Source organism: Amphiprion ocellaris, chromosome 17, assembly GCF_022539595.1.
Source record: "Amphiprion ocellaris isolate individual 3 ecotype Okinawa chromosome 17, ASM2253959v1, whole genome shotgun sequence".
NCBI classification, from domain to species: Eukaryota; Metazoa; Chordata; class Actinopteri; family Pomacentridae; genus Amphiprion; species Amphiprion ocellaris.
In genome coordinates, this window is record NC_072782.1 from 6,112,117 (window position 1) to 6,126,157 (window position 14,041).

At 39.7% G+C, this 14,041-nt stretch overlaps 1 protein-coding gene across 1 annotated transcript in view; it reads left to right on the forward strand.

The window, feature by feature from the left end:
• nnt (nicotinamide nucleotide transhydrogenase) overlaps window positions 1–12,686 on the forward strand; it is a 41,276-nt gene extending 28,590 nt beyond the window's left edge. Inside the window, exons 18-22 of the mRNA XM_023267998.3 lie at window positions 483–642; window positions 4,330–4,411; window positions 6,244–6,362; window positions 7,900–8,015; window positions 10,160–12,686. Coding sequence (XP_023123766.2) covers window positions 483–642; window positions 4,330–4,411; window positions 6,244–6,362; window positions 7,900–8,015; window positions 10,160–10,309 — 627 coding nt within the window. The 3' untranslated portion in view covers window positions 10,310–12,686. The remainder of the gene's footprint in view (window positions 1–482; window positions 643–4,329; window positions 4,412–6,243; window positions 6,363–7,899; window positions 8,016–10,159) is intronic.
• Window positions 12,687–14,041: the final 1,355 nt, after the last annotated feature.

Here is a 14,041-nt window from a genome sequence, read left to right on the forward strand (position 1 = left end):
TGCTGATGTTGTGTGCTCTTTTTATGACCCGGGTGAAGTAGATGTCCTGTAATGAGGGGAAGGCTGCTCCACAGACGAACTGTTCTGTCTTTCTGACACGCTGGAGAACCCTCCTGTCCATACAGCTGTAGTTCTCATACCATATAGTGACAGAAGTGGTCAGGACACACTCCGCTGTGCATCTGTAGAAGTTGCTGAGGACTTTTGGGGGGTAATCCAAATTTCCTCAGCTTCCTTAGGAAGATGAGTCTCTGTGTTAATGTGGTGGTTCCTCTCCTGTCCACCAGGAGGGACTCTAACTTTACCATTACAGTAACATACTGCAGTCCATGATCTGAACTCAATCCCATATTGCGAATGTGTGAAATTTCCCTTTAAAGTTCCTTGTGATTGCCATATTTTGCTGCGTACAATCCATAAGGTAAAAAAATAAAGGTGCAGTTGTTGAAGATTAGTACTGAATATCCTCTCTTCCCTCTCAGGCCATGAATCGCTCCCTGGCCAACGTGATCCTGGGAGGCTACGGCACATCTTCCACAGGTACAGGAAAACCCATGGAGATCGTCGGGACACACACAGAGGTCAACGTGGATCAGACAGTCGAGATGATTAAAGAGTCCCAGAACGTGATCATCGTTCCAGGTGAGATGCACACAAAAACACACACACACACACACACACACACACACACACATACAGAGGTCTTGTACGTCAGTGGAAAAACATGGTACTCTGACTGTGCCAGTCACTTTTTTTTCCAGCATTAGCAAAGTGTGTGTTCTGTTTATTTAACCTTTTCTTGACCCATGTTACATCACCATTTTGCTAGGCTAATTGACAAGTCATGGTGGAGCATCTACACACACACACACACACACACATGCACACACTCTTAGGTTTCTGTGTGGTCGTCAGTCCCTCGTAAGCAGACATTCTACAGTGCAGCATATATATATGCAAGGTCAAGGGGAAATTAGATGGAATGAGGGTATGCTGGCTTTTTGTTGACAACTCAAATACTACATTCCAAATGAGCTTGTAGTTCTTTTGTCAGGGTTAAAGCGTGAGGTCCAGACTCTGTTCGAGCTACATGGTTTTCTACGTTTCACATGTTTTCAATATTTGGCTAGAAATGTGTGTCAACCTCCCACCAGGACCATTACGATTGTCCTTGCCCTAAATTCGTCATTGTGTGGCCCAGTGACATTTCAGTCCTCTCATCAGACTGTTGTGAACCAGTCACCATTCCAAAGAGTTGTTTTACTCACGTGGGTACATGTAAACACAGACAAAAGACATCTAGCCTGCAAATTGGTGATTCCAGTCACAGCGCTGAGTGCCTATATACAAAAACTAAATCTTCAGAGGAAACCGCTGCAATTTGCAAGAATTGCAAAATTAAGGTGGTCACGTGGTCGAGTGAAAAAGAAGCGAGCCAAGGAGAGCCATCGAATGTAGGTTAAATCTTTTTTCCCCTCTTTCTCTTTTCTGAGAATACAGGAAGACAAAGAGGAACACGTCGGGCAGCTAAAACCAAAACCAAGACAAAAAAAAAAATGGAATTGAAAGGAGTAGGAGAAATGGAAGAGCGGAAATGAAAAATTATGTTTTTTTTTTTAGCCTTTTCTCAAAAACAGTCCATAAACAAACCCACACCAGGACAAGACGGATAATAAAATACCAGACATTTCTTTGAAAGATTACGGAACATCATAAATCTGTTGAAATACAAGGATTGGAATAAGTTGAATGAAATTGTAATAGAACCTGTCAGAGTAATTTTATAAGCCGTGTAATTTAAAAGATATTGGTCAGCTATCCAGACTTTGATGCTCAGTCCGGGTGTCACACAGCCTCGAAAGTTGGATTTAAAAGTCAAAATCACACTTACTCTTGAGCAGTGTTGATGTAGCTTTTGTTTGGTGATATTTGCAACTGGAAAAGTTCATATGGAATTGTACAACCACCGGCACAAAATTTAAATACCGAAACATGACATCAGCCAGAGCATGCACGTAATATTTCACTGTTTAGACCGGTTACGTAACACTTACCAGCCAAATACCTCATTCTTCTCTCTGCTCTCACGCTCGGTGTCAGACTGGTGTCGGTGCTCGTCGCCGGCTTTCACTCAGCGCCCTTGTTTCCATTTTGACCCTTCTCCCTAATTGGAGCCGTCACAGTCGCTTTGCCTGATTGACATCTGTGGAAACGGTTAAGACCTCATCTGATAAACATAAGTGTTTTCCTGGCTTTGTCTGGCCCATCTCTGCATGGTCTGGGTCCCGTTGTTTTTCTTACAGGAGAAAAAAAATCCACAAAGAATATTGGAAGCACAGGGAATAAAGGAATTGTGATGGAGAGAGAGAAAAAAGTGAAAACCATTAAATAGCTTAGCTTGATGGCAGACAGTCAACTGTGTTTCTAGTCAAGTTTTTTATTTTTTTTTCCTTTTTCTTAAGCTGAATTTGAAACCTTGTCATTTTTATTGGTGTGTTGTAACAAGACGGTTTCTGACTGGTTGTTGTGACAAGGCTAGTAAACACCACTGGACCGTTTGACATGTGTTTGTGTGTGTGAGAGATGGTGTGATAAAAATCAAGTGCCATACACCAGATTATTAAACATGAAAGAAATCCACGGCTTGGAGAAAGAAACACATACTGTATATGGAATACAGGGTCACTTTCTCACTCATATTTATAAATATTTTAACACTTTTAAATGTCATCTATTCACAGACATGAAGGCAGGCCAAGTCATGTATATTTTTTTAGTAAATAAATCTTTGTGCAGAGTTTTTGGTCTTCTTTTTGAGAACTAGATGACAGTCTAGGTTGCTCACCTTTATTTCTTTTGAGTAAAACACTGTTGAAACCTCAGTAAAGGGCTAACATCAAGCAAAAAAACACATATTGGCTATTTCTCCACTTCAGATCACTTATATAGAAATTCATTTAGATTGACTGGGTCATGTGTTTGACATTTAAGTGCCTGGTTATACCTCATTCCAGACGGCCACACGGACAGCTGCAGACACCACAAATGCATAGTTGTTCTTATTATGATACTTTCTGGTTGGCTCGGAGGATGCCTGCAATATATACGTAGCATTTCTGCAGGAAACTGAAGACTTCTAATGTCAGTGGAGGCATTTTAACCCTGGTTTACACCTCACTCATTGAATCCATCCTCACATTCAACATTTCATCCTGGTACGACTCCATCTCCACTAAACGCAAAACAGAACTCTCCCGTATTGTTAATCAGGCCAGCAAAATCACTGTTTCACCACAAACTCATGTCTCTGAACTGTTTAACCACTCTTTGATCACAGATGACTCTCTCATCCCTCCATCACTCCTTCCACTTACTTCCATCAGGCAGACGTTACAAAGTCCCACTGACCTGCAAAAACATCTATAAAAATCCTTTTTTCCCACTGCAATAACCATCCTGAACAAAATGAAATGAGACACTGAACACTACATATATTTTGTTACCGGCTGTTTTTTCTTTAACATTTCTTTTAGACGTCTGTGCTCTGTGAGCTTATGTTTTAAATGTGTTTTTATGTGTTTTATTTTTATTGTTGGAGCCTTGTCAAAGGAGAATTTGTGTCACCATTTGGGACAAAGTTTATCCATCGTTCTATCGTTCTATCTATTACATAATTGTCACAATGAATTTATCCTCTGATGACGAAAATTGTCACTTAGATCCTTGCAAATACAGAAAATATAACATTAGCTTCAGTGGTATACCTACTCAGACACACACATGCACCATCTTTTTCCAAATCAGACCCCAATTAACAAACTAGTTATGAGAAAATAGTTTTTTTTTAAGTCCCAGCATTTTAGTGGTAGTGGCTTTCATTTTGCATTAGCTTAAACTTTTTGGGGCTACATCAAAACCACCACTTTTTTGTAATTTTCAGTTTGTAAAGACTAACAAGTGAGACAAACAACAGGGATATCTGATGGTTAAACATTTGGAGTCAGAACATCTCTGTCCACTGCTTTGCTGCTGCTACACTTCATTTCTTCATTGGATACGATTCATCTTCTGTCTCTACGGCACTCAAACTTCAAGAGCATCTAGTTTTAAGCTACAATAAAGGTCACATGCGTCTGAAAGTTGCCTGTGTTCGTTCATAGTCCGGTCAGTGCATGTCTGAGTAACGTTAGCACAAGATGATGAAGCAATAGTTTTTGCCTCAGGCGTGAGAAGTTTGTGTAACACAGGTATATCTAAGCAAAACTTTAATAAATATATGACCATTCTTAACTGTCTTCTCCATTATTTTTGTGTGTTTTTCAATTTAAGGTTATGGACTCTGTGCTGCGAAGGCCCAGTACCCCATCGCTGAGTTGGTGAAGATGCTTAAAGAAGCTGGCAAGAAAGTCAGGTAAAGCAACAAAGCTAACATGGGGTAAATTATTTATTAAAATACACTGCAGTAACTAGCTGTAGGTAGATAAAGACGGTACAGATTAATATAGACAGATGTAGTTAAAGGAGGGAGTGATACGCAGGACATTTATATGAGACAAGATGTAAGCTGTTCCATGAAACAGAAGTTAAGGCTTGAGTCTGGCTCACGATAACGTGTGATGGGACAGATAAGAAAAGAGAGCGTGTAAAGGAGAAAATGAGAAATGAAAAGAGGGAAAAAGGAAATGCAAAAGAGAGGAGGGGAAGGACAAGGTACAGCGGAAGCTTGTGTAATTGTCCTGCCTCTGTCGTTTGATCCTGGCTTTTGCAGCTGCTGCTGCTTACAGCATTTGTACTTGATTAAAGGAAAGTGGGTGGTCAGAGAAAAATGAAAAAAAACCTCCTTCACCGTGATCTCTGGCTCTTTCTCTCTTATTTTCTCTTTTCCACTGTTCTGTATTCAATCTCTTGATTTGTCGCTTGTCCTCTTGCTCTTCATACCAGAATGTGTCATTTTCTGTCACTTTTTCCAGTTGTTTTGATTTTATTCCTCTTTCTCTGACTTATCAATTTAACTGTATAGAGCTTGGAGACACAACACACTCAGTTCTCTTCTTTAAGACCAAAGCCACTGTGTTTTCCTCCCATCTTACTATACATATGGACTGTATGGAATTATACGAAGGGCAGAAACTGACTTTTTCAGTTGGCAACAGATGATGCACCAGCATTTTGTATCTGCCTCAACTTACCGATCAAACAGAAAATAAATCTCCAAGTGGTGGATTTACATGGAATAGCATCTAGGAGAGAGAGAGAGAGATACAGCCACCAGGATTCAGTGACTGGTGTTAATTTCCTACTCTGATTACATGACATGGCTAATTGAACCTGAGAGCTGTGTGTACCCAGGCACACACACACACACACACACACACACACAAACACACACACACACGCACATACACATACGTAATACAAGGTGGAGAAGTGGAATTGGTGTGTTTGTGTAATCAGACAAAATGTAATTTTTTCCTCTCTGACATCTCCTGTCTCCTTCATGTCTTTCTGATTGAATTCACTTTATTGGTTGCCAGTGAACAGGTGTTTAACTGAAGTTCTGTGTTCAAGTATTTATTTAAAACAGTCCCTCCAGGATTTCGCGGGTGTTTTTCGAGATTGTTTCGGCCTAAAACGCTTGAATTCGCGGCATCTTTTCTTAAAAAAATTGCGATGTAAGTCGCGATGTTTTAAGCGTATTTATTTTGATGAAATTGTGGGAGACAGTGACAATTGCTAAAAAGTTGGATTTTTTTCAGCTTTTAGAACACCTTTCAACATTTTAATTGACAATATTTACTCCAAAACTAATTCTTTAAAACGCTCCAACCCATTTCCACAAGCTGGTACACTATGGTGGGAAATTAGCAGCAGCCAGATACTGGTTTAACATGAAGTGGTTGGTAGATTTAAGGCACTAAATGCTAATTTAATACTGAATGAATCATATTTGGACATATCTGTCAGTGGCTTCAAAAGTTAATTTCACATCCTGGCACACATGTAATCACACACACACACACACACACACACACACACACACACACACACACACACACACACACACACACACACACACACACACACACACACACACACACAGCTTGTCACGTCAATTAATGAATCTAACTTACCTTCATTCACAAAATTGCAGAATTCATGGAGTTTGGTTGAATTTGTGCCAATTGTGATCACAACACCGCAAATTCCTGGAGGGACTGAATAATCAGCCCTTGGTTCCCACAGGTTTGGTATCCATCCGGTGGCCGGCCGCATGCCTGGTCAGCTCAACGTGCTGCTGGCTGAAGCTGGTGTCCCATACGATATCGTCCTGGAAATGGATGAGATCAATGACGACTTCCCTGGTAAGAGACGGTCTTTTCCATTTTTTATATCCTGAACCTACCGTGCATTCGTCCAGAATGAAGGCTGATTCATGTTTTCTGTGTACGCGAGAGTCTGCGTGACATAAATTTTGTTATCTGCTCAAGTCTGCGAGGCTCAATGTGGACATCCACATGCAGGCCAAAATTTATGACCACAAGGACTGCACATACTGCAAATGTGCCGGCTGCAAACGCAGCAGGAAAACGAAGGCATTTCACTTGAAGTAGTCGCTGCCAGACTACACAGGTGCTTTGATTTGTACTTGCTTTCCATCAGTGGCGCCCAAACACAATGAGAAGCTCCACATTCTTCAGAAATCCTGTGATATGTCTGTATACAGCGATCGAGACGGGAAGACAACAAACTCCAGCCCAGCAGCAGACTGTTCCATAGCATTTGGCAAACCTCAGAATAATCATTTATACAAGACGCTGCTGTCCAGTCTGTATTTAGCTGAAAGAGCGTGTAAAAAAAGTCACTTTCTGCAGAAAACATGAATTGGTCTTCTTGTGACTCATTGTTTTATTTTGCTGCTTCCATTAGAGAGTTAGCAACAAAGACAGTAAAAGCAACAGTTTGACATTTTGCTTAAACAGAGCCTAGCTAACATTTCCCCCCTAATCCCACCCTTTATGGTCACTGGCTAGCTTCACATTTAGCACTCAGAAAGAAGCCTGCTAGCAGTCTTCTCTTCTGTGTCTTGGCATGAAAGCAAATAAACATATTTCCCAAAACACCAAAGGATTCAAGTTAAAAGATAGTTTATGATGAGCTTCCTAGCAAATGTCAACAAACTTTTCGGATAGGGATGACATAAATATTGCTCCATAATGTCTACTTTTCTATTTTTTACTTGTTGTAGAAATAAAGTAAAAAGAAATTCCCGAATCTGTCCCATCATGATAGATTTCTTTTGGTATTTTTCATCTTATTATAAACCTATAATCTTCTAGTATCATCTCCTATGTCATCTCTGACTAAATGAGGTAGAACTTGTGAGATATATCATCATAAAACAGGATGCACGTGGTTGGATGAATCAAATTTACACTGGATTTTCAATATTGGCTTTTTTTGCCGATATGCCGATATTGTCCAACTCTCAATTTCCGATTCTGATATCAACCGATACCGATATATGTGGGCTATTTAACTAATTTTAGGTAACATCACATATCTCCTGCTGTGGAATTAACACATGAAAAATTTTATTGTGATGCTTCATTGGATGCATTCTCAGATGCAACAAGGCTTTCAAATGTAAACATTGTGTGTGCAAAAACAGAAAACTACTTCAGCTTAAGTTATGGAAAAAAATGGCATATTTATGCCATTTTAAAAATGTTTTTATTGTCTCAAACAACAGTTCACACTCTCCCCCTTTTCCTCTATGAGTTGGTAAAAAAGTAGTTTGGCAAAAATGTTGAATTGCAGAAAAAAAAGGAGTCAAATCCCTAAAAAAACGAAATAAATAGAGATGTAGTTCATACATTTTTCTCTATGTGTCCAATCCAGACACTGACCTGGTCCTGGTGATCGGCGCCAACGACACAGTGAACTCGGCCGCCCAAGAAGACCCCAACTCCATCATCGCCGGCATGCCAGTGCTGGAGGTCTGGAAGTCGAAGCAGGTGAGACATCTGGCGTGTGCATGTCTGATAATAAGGTTTGTCCCAAAGCCCAACGAGATGAAGAGGAATGGAAGATTTTACAACAACTGGACTGTCCACACCCGCTGAGAGGGCCTCCATCTGATGATACACACAACCCTGAAGAGATGCCATCCCACATTAACACACACACACTCACACACTGTTCCAGTTCCAGGTGCGGTCCCATCCTGATCCCATTAGTGGTGACTGTGTCGGTGTGGAATGACAACATTCAGAGCATCCCACTGGCACTGCTCAGAGATGTGGGGTTTATACAGCGCTCCCTCTAGTTTCCACACACTTTCCCCAGGAGAAATCAAAGAGAACGTTCTACTTAACCTCACACACACACACACACACACACACACACACACACACACACACACACACACACACACACACACACACACACACACACACACACACACACACACACACACACACACGTATACTGTGATTTATAAGTGCCCAACTGTTACATACATCGTGCACTACTTGTAGAATTTTGCTTGGTTTCAACTCAATATACATCTTTACTGAATTCACTGGCCAAAACGAAAGGTTATGACTTGTCGTTTTTGGAATTAAATTTACTTCAATGAAAACAAGGTTGTAAAATATGTTCAAACACAAGCCAAGAGGAAATTCACCTAAAAAAAAAAATAGCACAATTTCAAACATCTCAGCTGTATGGAAAAAAATTATCAATCACTTCACTTTAGTTCTACATCCAAGTTCAACAGACATTGTTTGGTGAAGAGGGACTGGCAAGGAGGAAGGAAAATTTCAGTTTGATTTACAAAACTTGGAAGAGCTTTGACAATTTGCATTTCTCCAGAGCTCTTCTTCACTGTTTTTCAGGCTTCTCCTTCTTCTTATTGTCCAATTAGATCAGGGGTGTCAAATTCATTCTAGTTCAGTCGCTACATTCAGCCCAATTTGTTCTCCAGTGGGCCGACCCAATAATATCACAGCATAATAACCGATAAATAACCACAACTCCAAATTTATCCTTTGTTTTAGTGCAAAAAAGTACACATTTAAGGAATTATCTTTTTACAAAACATCATGAACAACCTGAAATTTCTTAAGAAAGATCAATTCAACTTCAACAATATTATGTCTCAGTTTATCATTTACACTTTACAACTTCCAGATCACAGTGTTTCTACAAAGACAAAACATTTAGTCACAGGTGTCTGGAACTGAACAATCTAGTATTTTACTTTATGATCACAATGACAAAAATCAGACAAAAAAAAGATAAACAACAAAAGCAAGACAAAATGTTACAGAAATGAGACACAAAATGACAAAAATGAGAAACAAAATGACAAAACTGCGACGAACGATGTGAAACAAAAAAGAGGCAAAAAAATTAGACAAAAAAGTTGCAAAGCAAAAAAAAATTGACAAATGACAAAAAACAAGACAAAAAATTACACAAACGGCAAAAGCGAGAAACAAAATGACAAAAAAAGACAAAAAACACAAAACCACAAAAAAGGATACACAAAACAATGAATAAAGCAAAAGACAAAAATAAGACAAAAAACACAAAGGAGACAAAAAGGAAGCACAAAACAATCAAAGCCAGAAACAAAACAACGAAAACATGAGACAAATGATAAAAGTCAGACAGAAAAAGACAAAAAAAACAAGACAAAATATTACAGGAATGGGACAAAAAGACAAAAACGAGAAACAAAATGACAAAACTGCGATGAATGATACGAAGCAAAACAAGAGACAAAAATTTGGCAATCTAGTATTTTAATTTATGATCAAAACAGCTTACAAGAAATTATTTTAAATTCATAATTTTACAAATTTACAGTTTGCAGTTCTCTTTAATTTTTGCAGTTTACAAAGTCATCCTGTGGGCCCCATTGGACCCTCTGGAGGGCAGGTTTTGGCCCGTGGGCCTCATGTTTGACACCCCTGAATTAGATGCTAATCAGAGTGTGTGTGTGTGTGTGTGTGTGTGTGTGTGTGTGTGTGTGTGTGTGTGTGTGTGTGTGTGTGTGTGTGTGTGTGTGTCTGTGTGTGTCTGTGTGTGTCTGTGTGTGTGTGTCTGTGTGTGTGTCTGTGTGTCTGTGTGTGTCTGTCTTTGTCCCGTCTAGGTGGTCGTGATGAAACGTTCCCTGGGCGTGGGATACGCAGCCGTGGACAACCCCATCTTCTACAAGCCCAACACTGCGATGTTGCTAGGCGACGCTAAGAAGACTTGTGATGCCCTGCAAGCAAAGGTCCGCGAGGCCACGAGCCAGTAGTGTGTTTTAGAGAGAGACACCTCCACTGAGAGCACACATGGAGAGAAGACGACCAGGAGAAGTTTTTCCAAACAGCGTTGAGATCATCTTTGTCCAATTGCAGCTCAGCCAACTGAGCAAAGATGATAACTTGGATAAAAGGTTTTTGGCAAACCCTTTCTGTTATCTATAAATAAAAGGAAGTTAGTTGCAAAAAAACAAACAGGCTTTTGCAGTAAGAGCCAAATAATGCACACACTGTAGATTTATTAGTTCCTCTGAGTTAATGCACTTAAATGACTCTTTGACGCTTCTTTTATTTGTAGATATTAAAGGAAGGGTGCGTCGACCATCTGCATGTGCTCTGTTTAATCTGGGGAGCAGCTGACCGAGTGTCATCTTCATTTTAGACCCGTATGTTAATGTACAACAACAATCAGAAGTGTAGATGCTTTAAAGTGTTAGGTATGTTAAATTTCACTGTTAAGATGTTTTAGGAAATAGTCGATAGCTCAAAGAAAATAGTAGATGAACTGAAATCTCACCAGAGGAAGAGATAAGAGACTTGAGCACTAACATCTTTTCCACACTGTAAAGAGTTTCCTCCCCCTTTTTTCTCCAGAGTTTAATTCTCTTAGGTAATACGGTGTTCCCTTGGATAGATGCTCATTTCTTTCTGTGTAAGTTAAAGGGAAAAAAAGCAGAATAGTGCAACATTTTTGTAAAGTTCTTTCAGTTCCAGTTTTCTACTGTATTGAGAGATTTTTGTATTCGGGCTAATAGTTATCCTAAACTTAGAAAATGTCTGTATGTCGTCGTGCTATTTGCTTTTTTTTCTTTTCACTTGTCTTGTGACCTCCACCAATGCCTCAAGAGCACACTTGGATCCAGAAACAGTTAAAAATCCATTCATGCGTCTTTTTTCGAGCCCATAATGCAATAAAGCGACTGGTACTGACCTTTCCTTGTGAGACCACAGCTGTCCTGAATGCCAGTAAAGGCTGTCCCACTCTTACAAACACGGCTGAATGGATTTTATGATGTTTTTGAACCAGGTGTGTTCTTTCACCCTGTGTGGTTCCGATATTACAGTACATGAGATGCTAGCTTTTGGCCTTAATGGTGAAGAAGGGTTTTTTTTTAAGTGAATGTGGCTCATCCACTCCAATGTGTGTCTTCATTATTGCTCCATGGGGAAATGAAGGATCACTGTTTGTAAAGTAGAGCCAGATGGCAGAATGACTGTTGTGTAAAGAGTTGAAACAACAATGCAGTTTTTTAAATGGAAATTGTTGCTACATTTCAGTATATATGGATTGCTAGTTAGTCCTAAGTCAGCATTTCTGAACTGAAATTGCCATTTTATTTCCCCTTAATTTTGTTAAAACCTAACATTTGCCATAAACATGTGCCAACCCCTCCTTTCTCAAACTCAATCTGGTTAGAAACGATGGCACAAATCTAGATAATCTGACTGGTGTAGTTGAAGAAAGATCACTGACAAATGACAATAGCTTCCACTGTATTCTACTGACTTTACCAAACTAAAAGTACAAGAACTTGGTCCATTGAATTCTAGTTTTTAGGTAAGATTTCTTCCATTTGTATATTTCTTTGACAGTTCTGATACAGTAGTTGAACTAGGATGTATATTGGTACATAGTTCGAGGATCAATAGTTCGTGAGGTGACGGGTCAGCAGTCTTCTTCACTTTGTAATTTATAAATGTACTGTGAGAAGTTATAGTTTCATCCTGGGACCTGACACTTTGTTGACCATGACAACTATCCTACCTCTCCATAAAACGACCAACACCTTTCCACCGGACCTTCATCTGACCAACCGTCTCTTACCGTACCTCCCGCAGGACCACACCGGTCATTTCCCATCCACAGAACTTCCATCAACCAGTCGCCTCTCATGTTATCCAAAAACCAGGACCAATAGCCTTCTGTTTTGTGTTCATTTTTAACCATCAGACCTCAGTTTAATCTTATTTTTTGCAAGTGTAGAGCTGCAGATGTCATTAGTGCTTGAGAAAGCGGGTTATTGTTGTCGATTTACACACACAAACACAGTCTTTATGACTACAAGAGCGAGATGTTTGCCTAATATTTGTAAGTTGTCGCCATTTTTGAGGTGTTGACAAATTAAGGGAGAAGGAAATTTTTACTAATTTTGACTAAATGCCCCTTTGTGTCCTTTTTTCTTCTTCTTAAGGAGAGTATTTTTGTAAAGCGCCATTATATTTGTGCAGAGCAACAATGGGATTTTGAAGAATCAATGCGCCACGTTAGGAAGATGAAATGATGAAATGTACTGTGAATTTGTTCCCCCACCCCCCTCTTCTGTTTATCATGGAACATTTTCATCCCTAATAAACCTGTATTTACACTAAGTGTTGCCTGAAGGTGTCATTTCTTCCCTGACACACTCTTAAAGGTGAAAGGTGCAATTGAATTCCCAAACAGTAAACATGTTGATCTGGAAGGTTTTCCTTGAGGTCTACCACAGCTTTGAGGTTAATGTTACCGGCCCAATTTTCTACGGCTGGAGTTGAAAACTCAAATATTTGTAGAAATTACCTGGATGAAGTGATCATGAGGGGAAGGAGTTTAATCCACATCTCCTCACGTACTTCGTCTCTGCAGAGCTGCTTTACAGAAAATAAAATAATGTAAACATGATCAATAGAAGTTTAGATCACGATGTGAGGCAAATAGCAGGATTTAAAACTGTATGTTCACTGTTCAGAAAAGCTACTAGTTTACAGTCAGGTCCATATATATTTGTACACTGACACAAGTTTTGTTTCTTTACCTGTTTAATGATACATATTCCAATTACAGTTATATAATGGACATGGATGTAAAGTGCAGACTCAGCTTTCATTTGAGGGTATCCATATTCACCTGGATGAAGGGTTTAGGAGTTTCAGCTCCTTAACATGTGCCATGCTATTTTAAAAGGGACCAAATATAATTGGACAATTGACTCAAAGGCCATTTCATGGGCAGGTGTGGGCAATTCCTTCGTTATGTCATTACCAGTTAAACATACAAAAGGCCTGGAGTTGATCTGAGGTGCTTGCATTTGGGAGATTTTGCTGTGAAGACATGCGATCAAAGGAGGTCTCCATGCAGGTGAAACAAGTCTGTCCTTAAGCTGCGAAAACAGAAAAAAAAAACATTTGTGAAACTAATACTATGTTAGGAGTGGCAAAATCTACAGTTTAGTTCATCCAGAGAAAGAAAGAAAGCACTGGTGAACTTGGAATTACAAAAAGACCTGGACGTCCACAGAAGACAGCAGTGGTGGATGATGGCAGAATTATTTCCATGGTGAAGAGAAACTCCTTCACAACAGCCAACCAAGTAAAAAACACTCTCCAGGAAGTTGGCAAGTCATTGTCCAAATCTACCATAAAGAGGAGACTGCATGAGAGTAAATCCAGAGGGTTCACTGCACAGTGCAAAACACTCATGAGCCTCAAGGATAGAAAGGCTAGATAGGACTTTGCTAAAAACAAAAAAAAAAAAACATCTAAAAGACCAGCACAGTTCTGGAAGAACATTCTTTGGATGAATGAAACCAAGATCAACCTCTACCAGAATGATGGCAAGAAAAAAGTATGGAGAAGACGTGGTACAGCTCATGATCTAAAGCAGACCACATCATCTGTAAAGCATGGTGGAGGCAGTGTGATGGTTCCCTGTGGCACTGGGTCACTGGTGTTTATTGATGATGTGACAC